This window comes from Phyllopteryx taeniolatus, chromosome 8 (genome assembly GCF_024500385.1).
Source record: "Phyllopteryx taeniolatus isolate TA_2022b chromosome 8, UOR_Ptae_1.2, whole genome shotgun sequence".
NCBI classification, from domain to species: domain Eukaryota; kingdom Metazoa; phylum Chordata; class Actinopteri; order Syngnathiformes; family Syngnathidae; genus Phyllopteryx; species Phyllopteryx taeniolatus.
Window position 1 is genome coordinate 15,003,397 of NC_084509.1, and position 17,679 is coordinate 15,021,075.

At 41.4% G+C, this 17,679-nt stretch overlaps 1 protein-coding gene across 1 annotated transcript in view; it reads left to right on the forward strand.

Moving 5' to 3' along the window:
* Positions 1 to 1,505: 1,505 nt before the first annotated feature.
* The window catches only part of oafa (OAF homolog a (Drosophila)), a 28,574-nt gene continuing 12,400 nt past the window's right edge, over positions 1,506 to 17,679 (forward strand). The window contains exon 1 of the mRNA XM_061782675.1: positions 1,506 to 2,112. Coding sequence (XP_061638659.1) covers positions 1,894 to 2,112 — 219 coding nt within the window. The 5' untranslated portion in view covers positions 1,506 to 1,893. The remainder of the gene's footprint in view (positions 2,113 to 17,679) is intronic.

Sequence of the window (17,679 nt, forward strand, 5' to 3'; positions counted from 1 at the left end):
TTCAGCAATGGGGTCTTGCGTGGTGAGTGTGCATACAGACCATGGTGGTGGAGTACATTACTCACTGGTTTCCTTGTGAGAAGAGTATCTGCTAATTCCAGGACTTTTTGAAGTTCTCCACAGGTAGTCCTTGGCTCTTAGACAGCTCTTCTGATTATTCTTTGCACTCATCTGTCAGAAATCTTGTGAGGAGCACCTGATCGAGGCAAATTTATGGTGGTGTAAATTATAGTTGTCCTGAGACAAAATGTAAGTGCATCTGTAATAAAAGTGATATGATTTGAAATATCAAATAGCTTTGTAAAATTTTCTCTTGTCCTTCCTTATTGAAGACCAACTTACATCTCAAATCAGATAAAATAAGTTTTAAAATAGCTTTGTATTATGATTTTGTTGCTATAATCTTGCTTTTAATTGTTCAAACATTTTATTTTATCACAGATATATTTTAAATTCTAGAAATTATATTTTGAAGTTTTGTCTATCAGCATACTTTATGGTTGAGAGGGGGGGGAAAAGTGAACTACATGACTCAGCAGAAATGATATCATAAAAAAAAGTCCTCTCTTCTATTTTTCATATTTTTCACTGTTTCCAGCCGGAATGACTCAAAACAATGCAACCTAGTTATATTATCAGAAAAAAATTCAAAGATTTTCTTTTTTTATTATTGAGAGTTTCTTTTTGTTTTTCCAGGTACTGCGGTTTCTTTACAAGTACGTTCCAAAAACATCAATGGTAGGTTAATTGAAGACTCTAAATTGTCTGGGCTGTGAATGTGAATAGCTGTTTCTTCGTGTGTGCCCTGCGATTGGCTGGCTGTATGGATGATCTGTTTTTTAAAAATATTGGTGGCTAAATTGTCCTCCAATTGTGAAAGGACTCCAATATATTTTTGGTAAGATGTTTTGTATTTTTTACTTCCTCATTTCCTTGCATTTAATTACCTTCAAGCGTTGCAAATTCCAACAGGTGTGGACCGTAGTTTAGTATACACCACCGTAGTTTAGTATATACCACTAGTGGTACGAGGTCTCTCTCGTCTAATTGTATGCGAAAAGAACACTGAATTAGATGTTCAAACTGTACTTAAAATGTACTTAAACTTTATTTTAATCCAATACAGTACATTTGTTAAGTACAGGTCAGTTGTATTTAACTTTTTAGCACAAAGCATTTGCATTCAAACTTTTAGAACTGTTTGTTTTCAAACATTTATTGAGGTCAAATTTTTTTATTTCACTTTTATGAGGCAAACATGCATCCTTATTTACGCAGGCAGCTTACGATAATATTTCACAAAGGTCTACTTTTTTTTTTTTTAGGAATAAAACCTTTGGATCTACGCTACTGTATTTTAATGTTGGTTATCATGGTTGTACTTTTTGAGGTGGTACTTGGTGTAAAAAAAATTGGAGAACCACTTGTATACAGTATAGGGATGGGGGGGGGGAAGAAGAGTGTTCAGTAGAGGAGTATTATTAGTTGAGAGTGCATAAGGAGGATCACATGAGAGGCCTCCTTCTTCTTTAGGGGGATGGGCAGCTAGGCCAGTGTGTGTGCGGCTCCAAGAGTTTACGACCAGCACACACTCACGCACACTAAAAGTTTGCAGTGTGGAGCTCCTCGGCTCCACGCGTGGAAAAGTTGGCTCCGTCAACACGGAATAGCAACAACGTGCTACCATTGGACCGGTGAACTGCTTTTATCGGAACAGAAAGCCTCTCAATGGAAAGGGGGAAGTCGTCACAAGAAGTGAAGCGCGGTGATTGAGCGCCTTTTGAAAAAAAAAAAAAAAAAAAAATGTGAGGAGAAGACTTTCGATATGAACGCATACATTTGGATGACGCTTCGACTCTTCCTGGCTTTGGGTTGGCTTCTGCGTGTTCGGGGATGTGTGCGAGCGCCGCCAAGGTTCGGCTTCTGCTGCTGTTGCCGCTGCTTATCGCCTGCGCCCTGGGACTGGGCTCCGAGCTGAGGGTTCGGGTCCGGCTCGCCGACGGGCTGGTGACCGAGGAGGTCCTGGAGGCGGACAGCGAGAGAGACGCCATATCGGTGGAGTTCAAGCAAGGAGACGGCACCCTCGTCACCTTTGTGGTCGACTTCAAGCAGGTGAGAGATGAACTGATTTCCCCTTCGAGTCGCAAGCTGAGAGGAGGTTGACTGTTAAGTTCGTTTGTAAAGAAACACTTCCTTTCATTGTGGTGTGTCGAAACACAGTATCGATGCCAATGTGGTATTGATAAGTTAAAGTGGGCTCTTATTAACTTGTGCTTTGAAAAGTCATCTCTTCTACAGAGGGCTACTCCACAAAGGGGGCACGTATTTCCCATTCAAATGGCAATAATTGAACCCTGTGCGTCCGAACATAATGCATAGGGAAGAAAGTGCTTCAAATAGCAATGTGACTTAAGATTTCCCCAAAATGACAGCGTGTCAAAATGCTGAGTCTGGTTGGAATCGCCCCTCCAACCTGAGTACAACCCACCATGAGTTTTGAAAATCGGTTGGAAAAATTACCTTCTGCCACATTGTGGAAGTTTAATAGATCTGTACGTCACTATGTTGCTGCATGGCATGAAGAAAGATTTAAAAAAAAAAAAAAAAAAAAAAAAAAAAATTCCTCTGTAAAATATTTGCGAAACCAATTAAGTGCAATTATATAATTGCCTGAAGCACACCTGATGATCTATCACGGCACACTGGTTGGGGATCACTGAATTAGGCAAATTAAGGTTAAATTTATTTGGATAGATTAGAGGGGGAAAAAGCAGCACGGCGGCCTAGTCGTTCACGTCTGCCTCACAGTTCTGAGGTTTTGAATTCAAATCTTTCCTCTGGTCTCCCTTGTTCAGTTTAGATGTTCACCCTGTGCTTGCGTGGGTTTTCTCTGGGTATTCCGTTTTCCTCACACTTTCCAAAAACATGCATGTTCAAATTTCCTGAAATCAGGGATCATCTGCGTTCTCCCTGGTCAGGCCAATTGCCAACCCCTTAGGCTGACTTGTAAATGGGAAGACCGCATGAATCAACTTCTGTCCCTTTAGGTAAAATTGACACTAATATACACTATAGGGCTAATGGTTGTACTCTGGCAATTGTATGAAAAAAAAGTACAGGTGTGTTCATAAGCTTTAAAAGTGTCAAGGGTAAAAATGTTTTACCTTTTGTACCAGTAAAGTTCCAATAACACACAGTCCTTGTTAAAAAGTGCATGACCTACAGTCCTCAGTATTATTTACTCAGGTGTTTGACCACAAGCTCCAAAAAACAAACTGATGGCTCAGAAGTATTCATTAGCTTCCCCCTTCCTTATCAATCAAGGCTGAAATCAGGCTTCCACAATTGCCTCCACAGTACCAAAGCGCTTAGGCTGTCATAAACAGTGACTCATTAAGAGTCATTTTCTCTTGTTATCGCTACAGTTTTTTTGTGTATCAGACCGATGAGTGTGACATCTTTTTTTCCCCCCATTATCGGGCCGATAGTTATCATGCATCCTTACAATCAACCATTCACATTCACACTTATGGTCAATTTCGAGTCAACCTAAGAAGCACGTTTTGGGGATGTGGGAGGAGGCCGGAGTACCAGGAGAAAACCCACCCAAGCGTAGAAAGAACATGCAAACTCTTGAAAAGATTTTTCAAGAGCGATTTAAACCCAAATCTCCTGACTGTGAGACAGATGTGCTAACTATACTATTTCTACCCTCCTGCGAATATATAAAACAAAACAATGGGAATCCATGGTTTTTTTCTCAATAATTAGTGGACTGTAATGCAACAGTATTTTTCCAGCACTGTAAAAGTGTAAAGGCATACCACCCCAATAACAAGCTGTACAATATACATGCATTCACATTCAACTACTCATTAACTCCTGAATGCCTTGTTATTCCAGCCTTCGAAATGACCTCTGGCGTCCAGTTGATTACCAACCCTAACATAACAACTAGTTAACGTGGAATCTACACTATTGTACTTCATAGCGCTAATTACTGGATTCCGGTGTAATGGTTTGTGCCTTTTCTAGGGCCCAAAAGGTACATATGTAAGTATGCTCCCATGCTGTTTTTTTTCTGTGCAGGGAACACAACTCGTGTGGTTTACCCAGTGGTTAGCTCACAATGGTCTCTTCTGAGGAGTTGATTGCCTAGCTTTAGTCTACAGTGCAGAAAAATACCCCTAAAAGCCCCAACCCCCTGAAGCTAAGCATAACTGATTTTCATTCATGTTTTTCTCAGAGGTCAAGACAGCTGCTCATATTTGGATGTGGGATGCCCCCACCTTCCCGCTCTCACCCCTTTCAATATCCTTAAACCTGAGGGCTCCCAACCCAGTGCTCATGATCGGAGACCATATTTAGCATTTTTCTAAAAGTAGGCCAGCAGATCCAGTGTCCCTTTCCTGACCGACAATCAAATTTGGAAAGCTGTGTTTCGCTATGGAAAATGACTAACGGGAGACATGTCAATTGCGGACGCTACAAGTCCAGAGCATAAAGGGAGTGTATGGTTATGGTTGTGTGCGTGGTGGAGGTGCTCCCAGTGCAAAAGCATGTGTATGTGTGTGTGATTGGTTGCTGTCACACAGAAGCTGACAGCCTGGTGAGATGTGAAGGGGGAGATTTACCAGGATTAAGTGGGCATGTCTGACCTTTTTGATCCAGTGCGTCTGCTTGGCTAACCAAAATGGCTAATTTGCAGTTTCGGAGAGTGAGAGAAGAGGCCATTGCCCCAATAATTGGTGACCCCCCCCCCCCCCCCCCCCCCAGCCCCCCCACACCACCCCTCGCTACTCCCCCTTTCTAGTCGCCACAATAAAGGGACATACGCTGAACTTTTGAGGTGAGCGGCATTGCCAGGGTGTGCAGAGGCCCCTTTTTGGTGCTCCCCCACTTATCCAGACACACACATGGTTTTGTTTATTTGTAATAGAACCTCTTAGATCACTGTAGTCTTGTGCTGCTTTATCTGTTCCAGTCCAAGGCCCCCCCCCCCCCCCCCCCAACTCTTTTTTTTAAACTCGTGTCTTCCTGTTCTCGTCCCCCTCCATGTGTTTTTTATTCAGCTCCGCTTGCACTATCTCCAAGATTTATGGAAAGTTGGATGAGCTGTCACTTCCAGCTGCCATGAATCTTCTGTGCATGTGGGAAGAGCGTTTTAACAGTGATGTTAAACACTTGCAGCATTACGCACAACGGCTTGGCCATGATATGCGAGTTGCATTTCAAGCAGGGGTAGTAAAAAGTCAGCTTTTTCACCTTATCAGACTAAATTTGACTTTCGTTGGAGTGAATATCTTACTCTTTTACGACATTTCTGAAAAATGAAACTGGTGTTGCTTGGAAAAAACGTGACAAAGCCACGTTTCCACCGAGCGGCACTTCAGTTTTATTCACTGAGGTGCAATTTGGAGCAATAAATGCTGATCTCACTTGCTAGTTTTGGAGGCTACGTAATGCCAGTCAACAGTTGCATTTGAGCTGAACTTATTGTATTTTTTTCCCCAACCATCTTCAAAGGGGACACGTTATGGAAATTTGACTTTAAGTGCCACTATCCAAATAGTTGGGTCTCTGGAGTGCCTGCCCACTCAAGTGTGAAATTAAACAAATAAGTAAGGCCAAGTCCACACGAGAACACGTTTTTACTGCAAAGTTTTTTTTAAAAACTAAAAGGAGTTTTGGGTGCCTTAAAATGCTCACTTTTGAAACTGGTCCCAGAGTGGATAGATCTCAGAATGCTGCTCACGCGTTTCCGTGCTTTTAACATCCTGAGACGATGATGTGGTTGTTCTAGTTATCACGTGAATACCGTCGACAACAACACAACAATCAGCGTGTTGATGTCCTTTACCTTGGTGGTGATCTGCTGCTGCTTTCATTCTGAAGCAGAAGTTCTACCTCGTCATCAGGCCAGTGTCTCATTTCTTGCTCGCTTCGCCAGGGCTTGGCCCCTGGTCGTCAATAAGATGCATTAGTGGCTTTTCCACCAACCAGCCCAGGAACTTTGAGTTCCTGGTCGTAAATGGCCCATATGGTTTGTCTTTCCATCGCACTTATTAGTTTAGGGTAGCTTAAGCAAATGAGGCTGATGTTGCTCAATACTGATGTATGCTGGTATTTTAGGCATAGTTAAATTAATATTTTATATCCTAATCTAAATTTAAAATATTTTTTTCTACCTTTTAAAACGTAACCCTTTATCCAGGTGAGGCAATTGAGAACTGATTCACATTTGCAATGCCAACCTGGCTGCAGACAATCTTTGAGGTGGGGAATTTTATTATATACAGGTACATTTCAATAAATTTATAAAATTTTATTGAGATGCGATACCTAAATAGAAAAAAAAAAAAAAAAAAAACAGACTGTACATCGCAAATATTTATTTCTGAACATATAAACACAGACAAAAAGCTGGGCTTCATTTCCTTGTCTCGCACTATGGCAAACGTGGCATTTTTCCGCAGGCTGGAGGAGCTCCTGCTTGGGAATGTTTATTATTGTTTTTACCCCGCGACTGACTGGATTGGACCATCAGAGCGTCCCTGTCAGCCAGCCTCACGCCGGTGTTCATCTCCTCTGGCCTGGCCGAGGATGATGCAAACGCCCGTTTGGGCTCTGACCTCCACTCCCTAGCGGGACCGAGTCAGCCAGCGGTGGACCTTGCTGCCAGGGCGGCGGTGGATTTTGCTGCTGAGCCCGTGGCGGGGGCGCACCTCCCGGCGGCGGACTTTGCCACCAAGTCGGCCACGGCAACATAAGCTCGGGGAGCACAGAGTTTGTCCAGCCTGCTTCTTGTCCACCAAGTGCCACTCAGGGGAAAACGTAAAGATCGGTGTTTGGAAGTTTTTCTTTTCAATGTATTTTAATCCTCTTATTTCTAGCCTTCCGTGATGGTGGATCTGTGAATGAAAAAGTAAACGCTTACAGAGGTCTGTCAACCAATCAGTGTTCGTAGGCACACCCCGCCCTGTGAAAGTGTTCCTGTTAGCTCTCAGAAGACCCTACGTGCCAGGAGGAACAAAATAATAGAGGGGGAACATTTTGTACCGTGGTAGTTTTTTTTTTTTTTGGTGGGGACACAGAGGGAACTCAAGCTATCGGGGTTCCTCGGGAAGTTCCTGCAAAGGTTCCTGTGGTGGAAAAGCCCCCATTGTGTTGGCCTACAGTAGTGCATTTCTAGTTAATACAGTAGATTGTTTTTGCATGGATGAATCCCTGCTTAACCAGTCAATGAAACTGCAGTGTGTCAATATTATGCCAAACCATACCATAACATTGCAGTAGGTACAGACAGAAGGATGCCGAAAAAGTGGTAAGTCTGCTGCAACCAACTGTATTAGAGGTAAAGTTTTATATTTTTGTTGAGCTGAAGGACAGAAATACAGTTCAAAGCAGTGAATCACTGTGAGGGTCGGCCCTCCTTTTTACAGGGGGTCCTCTACTCCGAATGCCTAGATCAGACTACAGGATTTGAGCCCCAATATAGGCTATCGCAGGCGATTTTCCCAGATCTGCCTGACAGATTTTGTCGTGAATGACAAAACCTCTTGTGACATAATCCATGATCTACAATTTGGCCCTACGATATCCCTACAACGCCAAAACAGTCTTTTTTTGACATCTTCCGTGTAGTGTGACATATCGACAAGTTTCAGACAGCGCACCTTGACGTCAACGAATAGGATTGCGTATTGTGACCAGCGCATCGCCTCCCATGCTAGCTGTCGTGAACATACTTGGTCACCATCAACACTTTTTCACACGCACAAACCAATGTTTACCGAAGCTTTGATTGCGACTGATTATATTATATTATGTTCCCTCTGTACTGCCCCCTAGAGGTCATTGATGTTTTAACTTTTGTCTAAAATGCTAGAGAATAAGTGAGCTGGGATGGGCTCCAGCGCACCCGCGACCATAGTGAGGATAAGCGGTACAGAAAATGGATGGATGGATGGATGGATGGATACAGTACTCAGTATATGGTACGCAAGTATAAACAATAAATGAACAAGTCATGTAAATGGACACATTGCTCCATCTTGTGATTGGATCGGATCGGTGATCGGTTACCGTTTTTTTAAACTTGCTGATCGGTGATCTGCCCTAAAAATCCTGATCTAAACCCTACTTTATACCAAATGTTTACTGTTCTGCAGAAGCAAATTTCACCATTTTATTCCCGCGCACAGTTGCATATTAAAAAAATGTAACTGCATTGAACTCGAGATCGGTGACGCGCTTTATTTTTTTGTTTGCTTATTTTCCTGTAGAGCCTGTTTGTTGACCTTTAGTGGAAATGGCAGCCTATTGGAAAGTGGTTTGTCTTTTGTCGACCATACATAAGACACTTAAACCAGAGCTTTAGCCACTGATCACATGACATTTGCACGTTCAGAATTTCAAATGATCATCGCCATTCTAGAAAAGCAATGAATTTCGAAAGAGCAAGTTCCAAAAAGCAATACCTATTACTGGTTGCTGGCTTTTATATATTTATACTTTATATTATATATATAAAGTAGTGGAACGTTTTCTGAATTGTAATGCCTTAAACTGTTTTTGCATTACTTTTCAGTTACTTTCACAAAGACAAGAAAAACTGCAGGAATGAGAGAATGTAAGGTACAGTCAGATCATGCAGGAAGGTGGTGCAGTGTAGTGCTAACTGGTGGTGAGGAGGATGTACTTAATGTCAGAGTTTATTTTACCTTAAGTATCAGTGGCTGCCTTCACAAGTTCACACTACCTTGAAATAAGGCAGATACCGGCCCGATACCGATGCCTGGTATCGGTACTCGACCATTCCTAGTAAAAATGCTCTGGCATTATGACACATATACCACTCTATTAGCCTTTCAGGCAGGTGGAGTCGGAGCCACGTCATCCTTGTGGCGAATACTGTAGATGCTTTAAAGCTAAATACGGACGCCAACACTAAACCTGAATACAAATTATGGTCTGCAAAATAGATGTTGAGCTCTGCTCGGGTGGCGATGGAGGTGGCTGACCTGCGAGTTGTGGCGCCAGGCTATCTGGCAAGTACAGAGTTTCTCAGGTCCCTTCTCCCACTCTGCCATTCTCATTTTGGCGCTGTTTGCCATGTCAAGTAAAAAATAAAGAGAAGTAAGCGATGGCATAATCACTTGTCCTACCGGAGTTTTATTTAAAAACTAAAATGCCTTGTCTTACAGGCTACATTTTAGTAAAATTAATAATGTAAAATCCAGAAGATGGTGAACTCTCTATATTTGTGCAGCTGTGGTCAGCCAAGACAGCAACAGATGTATGAAGGCAGTAATGGTTTTTGATGTTTTATGAATTCATAAAGTATTTCATAATAGTAAACAAAGCAAATTATTTCCCGAGTTTAGGTTACCACTCTTGTCTATCCTGATTATGTACAAAACGTTATGGATACGCCCATCTTGCTGTAACAATGAATTGGGTATAATGGACACGAAAGCACATTGTGCATAGGGAAATGGAGAGTTGTAGAGCTTAGACTTGCTCCCTGGTTATCCATGACACATTTTTGGCTGACATTCTCTTCTTAAATCTTTGAGCTTTTCCCATCCAGTGACTTTTGTTAAATGTATGAATTTTTTTTTTCACTGAAACTTTCTGGCTGTGAATTTAAGTCTTTCTTTTCCTATTGTTGAGAAATGCTGCTGCTTGCCAGTGATGCAGTTTAAGCTTTTTCCCATGACTGTCCCTTCACCACACCTTGGCTCGCACTGTGAGTGCTGAAAAACCATTGCACTTTGTCACTTGCACAAACTTAACTTTTTGTGGCACCTGTTCCAGGAAATGTTGATTCCAACACTACCATGGCGTGAATTCACCCCTATAGCCTGTAGTGGCTCATTACTCTGGATGGGTAAAGTCATTTATGTAATCACATTCACGCTCAGTTCAGATAAGTTCAAATAAAAGTCATCCTGGACCTCAACCCCCGATGAATACAGTGATACCTAAAAATTCCCAAAAGTCGTGAACTGACAAAAAAAAAAAAAAAAAAAAGGAAATCTAGGCACTGGAGTTGACTGCGTTAGTCGGAATGGGTATCGTTAAGATTTTAACAATCCTACTTTTAACTATGCTGCATAGTGCTGTTTATCAATCTGGTACTTTAACGATATTCTAATTGGTACAATTTTTATTTATTTTATTTTTTGGGGGGCAGGGGCAGTAAAACAAATATCAGAATTAACACTGTTTTTTTAAATGAACTTGTCTTGCAGCTGCAAAAACATTGTAAGAAAACGGAAAAATAAATGTTTTGAACAAATGACTATTATAATGTTAAACATTATATAAACCATTATTTAGTGCAAAAGAAAACGTGCTTGTGCCCAACGGCAGCGAACAAAAAGTGTGTCTTAACTTTTTTTAAATTAATGACCAGTCACCTCAGTGCAACTCTTGGAATAAGATTATATTGTGCAAAGGCTTTCACAATGTGTGTCGTCTGACGTGCTCCCTCCCGCTCCGAGCCTCAGCCTACACTGCGTGATGTCAACTCTGTCAATTGGGTGAGTGAAACAATAAAATACGTCTATGCCAACATTGTGACAGCTAAGAAGGTAAACGGTTTGTTGTACTTTTGCACTGTTGGTTTTTAGCATTTATTTTAGTCTTCAAACCAATTCATTTTTCATTGCGTACGGAGCAATGACACTCAAAGAGTGGACCTTGTTGCTCCACTTGGATAATAAGTGGTTTTCCTTTTGCATTCTGAGGGATTTTTATTCTCAAATTCCCCGATTTCTGGAATGGTTTCTGATGATCAGTGTAGCCTGTATCCGGGTTGAGCACTCCAAGCTGGGCTTCCGTGGGGCGTGTACCCACGCTAAGTCGTCTCATGGTGTTGATCTCCTGCTGGTAACACTGACTCTTGTATGCATCTAATGCAGAGTTTCCAGCTGCAGCACAGCACAGGTGAGTCCACTGCATATAACACTGACTTTGCTCACATAGCATCGTGAGCTGCGGACTCGGAGGTTACATCCCGGTGGATAACGCGTGCCAAGTTTCCCGCAGGAGCTAGTTGGCAGTTTGAAGCCATTTCATTCTCCTGGCTCCTACACAGTCGCATGCACTTGTCGAAAGAGAGTCAGTCATTGGCCGACTGTCGGCTTTTTGGTTACTGGCCTTTTAAACTACCGGTAATTAAAAAATAAAAATAAAAAATGGCATTGTGGATTCTTGTTGGATTCTGTGCCATATCTGAATTTGATATCTGAAAACATAAATCAGAGCACTTTAACCAAGCGCCTCCTGTTCTTCTTTCACTTAGCCACTCTTTGTTGCCTGTTGATTTAAATAAATAAATAAATAAATAAAATCCCTCCCTTCGAGTAGCACATGGGGCCCCCTTTGGCCTCTCGTGGCCCCTCGGTCCCTAGTGATGTCTTTATCCTTCATCCTCCTCCCACCGACAGACCAGATGTTCCTCTGTAATGGTGCAGATAAAGAAAACACTGGAGAAAGACCAATTTGATGCACCTGTTTCGGCTCCCACCCACCCATTCTGTGATCACAAGTACTCAATGTGGCTCCCAATGAGAATCGTAACCAATTGGGAACAACAAAAAAGACAGCAAAAATCATTTTAACCTACCTCCACGTACAATCCTGAGATTTATTTAGGTTTTTAGGCTTATTTGTGTGCAACCTACCTGAGCAATGTGGGAGGGAAACCCATTTAATTGAGCCATAAATATACAACGACAGGGAATGATATTTGGAATAAATTAAGATAATACATTGTAAAATAAAACAGACTCTTATTGTTGTAACCCTTATCTTTTCTAGTGTGTTGCAATCAGCAGGACACCAGTCACAGGCTGAATGGGACAGCAGCCATCTCCCTTGTTTATTCCTTATCTATCTAGTTCATTTCCTTTCCTGTTAGCTGTCTCATTTCCCGAATGCAGTTTTCCCACAAACTAATCCATTGGTGGGATTATTTGCATTCTGTGTGGCATCAAGTTTTTTTCAAAGGTTACTTTCCATACCTGACAATAGAACAGCCATAGGGGTGAGCGCCTCTCTTTTTTTGTATTGTTTTTAATGTCATTCACTTCCAGTGTTTTCCATTTGGCTTTGCTCTTTGGACAGCCAGGTGTGACCAAGCCCAAATGTGATGCCGCATTCCTGCCGTCAGAGCCTCTGTAATTAGCTTCAAGTCAGGCATTTCTTAGCAACCTTTTCTCCCGCTCCTTTTGTATCCCCTTCCACCCATGTGTCTCCCAACATGATCTTTAATCCCTGCCCAGCACCTGAGTTCTCGTTTGGGGCGTCCCCTTGTGCACACCAAGGCAAACATCCTCCCCCATCACCAAACATCTCAAAGCTGTGTTGTTTTTAAAGGGAAACTGAGACTTTTAGGTTGGTCACGAACGTCTTGGATAAACCTTTTGATCATGTAAGGTTTCTACAAACAGAAGCCAAAAGGGGGCGACTGGAAGGCTATGATCCTGAAGCTGCATGATCTTGCATTCCAGTTGCTTACTTTGTAGCTTCCTGTAAAAGAGAGTGCGATTGTCGTAAGGCAAGAGGTTGTCTTTCGATCACGGTTTGATAGTTTATCTGCCTTTTCATCTTTTATAATACTAGCGGCAGTCCATTTTCTTGTACTGTAGGAAACTGCAAAGAACACTTTTTTTTTTTATTTATTTTATTTGAGGGGACTAAGGGCCGCAAGGAATCTCATCACTGCAGCAAATTGGAGACTGTGGAGTGTAGCACTGCAATGTTCAGTGCTAAAGCACAGAAACAAGGAAAGCTGTGAGATCATGTTTTTCCTGTCTCAAAAGTTACACTGACAAATCTGCTCAACCAAAGAATGACAGACACTGGTTTACGTCAGCCTTTTTGTGTCTGCTTGGCACACTTGGAAACCTGGCGGACCAGGAATCAGAAGAAGCACCTGGTAGTACCATAACTAGGGCTAGGAGGTATAAATATATTGAATCCCTTCAATTGCTCAGTCACTCGCAAGCAAAAACGGGGCGAGGTTCACCTCTTTGTGAAAAAGTGTGTGAGAAAATAGTCGAACAGTTTAAGCACAATGTTCCTCAACGTACAATTGCAAGGAATTTGGGGATTTCATCATCTACGGTCCATAATATCATCAAAAGGTTCAGAGAATCTGGAGAAATCACTGCATGTCAGCGGCAAGGCCGAAAACCAACATTGAATGCCCGTGACCTTCGATCCCTCAGGCGGCACTGCATCAAAAACCAACATCAATGTGTTAAGGATATCACCACATGGGCTCAGGAACACTTTAGAAAACCAATGTCAGTAAATACAGTTCGGCGCTACATCCGTAAGTGCAACTTGAAACTCTACTATGCAAAGCAAAAGCCATTTCTCAACAACACCCAGAAACGCTGCCGGCTTCTCTGGGCCCGAGCTCATCTAAGATGGACTGATGCAAAGTGGAAAAGTGTTCTGTGGTACGACGAGTCCACATTTCAAATTGTTTTTGGAAATTGTGGCTGTCGGGGCCAAAGGGGAAAAGAACCACCCGGACTGTTATGGATGCAAAGTTCAAAAGCCAGCATCTGTGATGGTATGGGGCTGTGTTAGTGCCAATGGCATGGATAACTTGCACATCTGTGAAGGCACCATTAATGCTGAAAGGTACATACAGGTTTTGGAGAAACATATGCTGCCATTCCAGCAACGTCTTTTTCATGGACGGCCCTGCGTATTTCCGCAAGAGAATGCCAAACCACATTCTGCACGTGTTACAACAGTGTGGCTTCGTAGTAAAAGAGTGCGGGCACTAGACTGGCCCGCCTGCAGTCCAGACCATTGAAAATGTGTGGCGCATTATGAAGCATAAAATACGACAACGGAGACCCCGGACTGTTGAACAGCTGAAGCTGTACATCACGCAAGAATGGGAAAGCATCCCACCGACAAAGTTCAACAATTAGTGTCCTCAGTTCCCAAACGTTTATTGAATGTTGTTAAAAGAAAATGTAAGTGGTAAACATGACTTTGTCCCAGCTTTTTTGGAACGTGTTGCAGCCATAAAATTCTAAGTTAATGATTATTTTTTAAAACAATAACGTTTATCAGTTTGAACATTAAACACCTTGTCTTTGTAGTGTATTCAATTAAATATAGGTTGAACATGATTTGCAAATCATTGTATTCTGTTTTTATTTATGTTTAACACAACGTCCCAACTTCATTGGAATTGGGGTTGTACTAAGAAACCACAGCGGAAACTTAAAAACTCCACTGTGACACAGTAAAACTGTTCCAGCACAAAAGGTATACAGATCCTCCATTCTGCTTAACCTAACAGCCGAACATGACGAAAAAAAAAAAAATGTGCTATTAATATAGAACATTTGAAAAAAAGAACACAGAAATTATTCTTACCTATGAAAGGTTATTCCCAGTTCCCTTGTTGTGAGTGTACGGCGTTGTGTGCAACCGTATGCAGTACAATGGGAAGGCATCCATTTTATCTTGGCTTTCATGCCGTCCACAAACATGGAATGCGAACACACTTTTCCCCTACTAGCTTAGTGTCACCATCGGCACGCAGCTCATAGGTGTGTGTCCTAGCTACCTATTGTTCATATCTATGACATCTATTGAACAAAGTGATTTTATTTGCAACTGATGTGTGGTTAATTTTGTGCACAAATGTATACCTGTTTTGAATTTAAAACAGACAATATTTTATTTTTTGCAATTAAGAAGCATTCCGTGAAAAAAAACAAAAAAAAAACAAAACTTTTTTTCCTATGATGTTTAATGTGGCGTCGAAGTTAGATCATCTTTTTGAGGATTCGCAAAGAAAAAGGGTATACGACGGCCCGTTATTCGCTGCTTACAGCTTTCATTTTAACATTGTTTTTATCTTAATCATGGTTCACTTGTTTTTCTACTTGTATGACATTAAAGAACCAGACTTCAAACAAAGCCTGTCCAGGAAATAGTTATTTTTTTAATGGCTAAAGGTTGAGCGCTAAAAGGTGATGTAACACAGTGGTAAACATGACTTTGTCCCAGCTTTTTTGGAACGTGTTGCAGCCATAAAATTCTAAGTTAATGATTATTTGCTAAAAACAATAGTTTATTAGTTTGAACATTAAATATCTTGTCTTTGTAGTGTATTCAATTAAATCTAGGTCGAACATGATTTGCAAATCATTGTATTCTGTTTTTATTTATGTTTAACACAACGTCCCAACTTCATTGGAATTGGGGTTGTAAATTTAGGACTTGTAGCAAGTTAGTTTAGCGCTTGCCGTTAAAGCAGGGAGGATGGATGACTTTTTGACGTGGACGCGTTGATTGATTTATTTTTTTTATTTTTAAAAAATGTAATAATTTTTAACATCAGCTCGTAGCTTCTAGATCCATGGTGGATGTGCTTATAGCCATATTTACACAGCTGACGACAACAAACGCTATGGCGATTAGTCGGTAGAATCCAAATCTATACACTAAGCCAAATTTTTACCGTCTACTGTATTTACCACATACACCGCGCACCCCTCATAGTACCTACTTTTTTCAGTGGAAAATTGTCACTCGTGAGTAGCTCCCTGTACCACACAGTGGGAAAGGCAATGGTTGGTTAGTTTTTGTTCGTTGATTAGCAGAATTATACACAAAAACTTAAAGAGAGGAAATTTTGTAGTGGAGCGACACAACAGACCAGGATAAAGTTGAAGCATTTATTAAAATTTTTGTGTACAGTATGCTTGCATTGGATTTAAGTGAGACTTTAGGCCACCGCATCTAAAAGTTGGACCATACCGGCCTGGAGTGGAACAGTCACAGTTCGTGAGATGGACATGTTTAGAATTGTTTGGTTGGAACTTGGCAGAGGTCTGTACTCATTGTGAGTGTCATGTGTTGATCATCCCAGTTTTTTTGCTTCTACTCATTGATCACGTGATTCAAATAAACATTCCATGCATGGTCAATTAGCCACAAAGCTGCCCCATTATCCAGTGTGTGGCATCAGCACTCCTTAGGGACCATCCATCAGCCTTATCATGATTCCCGGTCTGAAAGAGAGGATTGGAGAACGTGATAGGTTAATGTTTTGCTCAGCTACTGGCCCACTGTTTTTGTTGTTTGTGTGCATGTTCATGCATGTGTATATTTTAAATGACCATCCTTGCTAAAAAAAAAGTGAGCTAAAACATTGATTCGGCTCTAAAACATTGTCACATTGAATTATTTGTTCTGGTTTTGACTGTAGGCCTTGCTGGGTTACGACTACAGTGGCTGAGAATATTCTCTGTAAATGGCACCCTTTGAGGCTCTGAATAGGCTTTTTGTGCGCCTCTTAAATAATCCGCCCCACCAAAGGTAACAGGCAATGACAGCAGCACCCGGCTCTCTCCTGTTTTAAAGGTCTTAGTATGACCCACTAGTGCGGTTGCATGAATGCCTGCCTGTGTTTGGCTGTAGGCCATTGGTGGTTTGCCTGCAAAGTCTTGGGTGTGAGGAAGCAACGCTGAGGAATCTGTAATTGTGTGGATTATTTACACTCGTCCTGACATTTGTAGCTCTCTGGTGGGTAAAAGCCTAAGGCGACACCATTCTTCTTCTTTTTTTTTTTTTAATATGATGACGACAGTTTAATCTATAATGTCCATACCTGTTGATGCACACAAGAAGCTAGATGCTGGTGGGCAAAAGCATCAATTGTACATGTTAAAGGATTTGCTTAACATTCTTGGCAAACTACTTTGTTTCTGATTCTTTTTGTCTGTAGTTGTCAAGTGCTGTAGAGTGAGTGACTCGTGGTACTCTTGGTAAATCAAGTGTTTGGGAATCTTGAAAGACATTTTAATTTACTGTCTGTGGCAGGTGTACTTTAGGTTCCTATGCAAAAATTGATTTACTTGTCTTCTCAAAACAGCTTTAACACTATCTTGACATTCGAGCGGAAGCAACTGGCCTGTTTAAAGCAAAGACAAGGATATGGTAATTGTTTTATATGTAACGCAAATCTGCAAAATCTACACACTGAAATGATTAATTTATTATGCTTTCACGCCTTTTATTTTGGTTTCTGACGTTTGAACATTTAATGGGTTTTTAAGCTTTGTGTGATTAATCACCTGTGTCAGTTTCTTTACACACAATTACTGTACAGATGAGTTAGTAAAATGCTACCAACAAACACCACACAGAAATGACCACAAACAACATTCCAACCATCCTCACAAGGTCTAACGGCAGCACAACAATTACAGTACAGTACAGCTCACACTGTTATGTGTGCCTCAATCATATGTTGTTTGTGGTTGTTATATACTCTGCTTTAATAGCAATAATCGGCAAATCCCTGGATTGTGACTGTTTAAATGATTACCGTAACTCTCAACTAGATTCTTACCCTTTAGTTCTGTCCCTAGTTTGCATGAATGCATTGGTTGTGTATTCTCCAGTCATTGTAGCACTGCACATTTCATTCTCATTCTGCTTCTTCCATCATTTTGTCTGTGAATCATTTCATGGCAGTGCCGGTTTTGGCCGGTGTAGGTCCATCTTGTCCAAGGAACCGGCTGAAGCCGACTGCTAGTGTCTGGGTATTTAGTGACATGATGATGTCATTGTTAGAAGCATGTTTGCTTGTAAAAGCACAACTGATTATTATCTTAGCGTCAC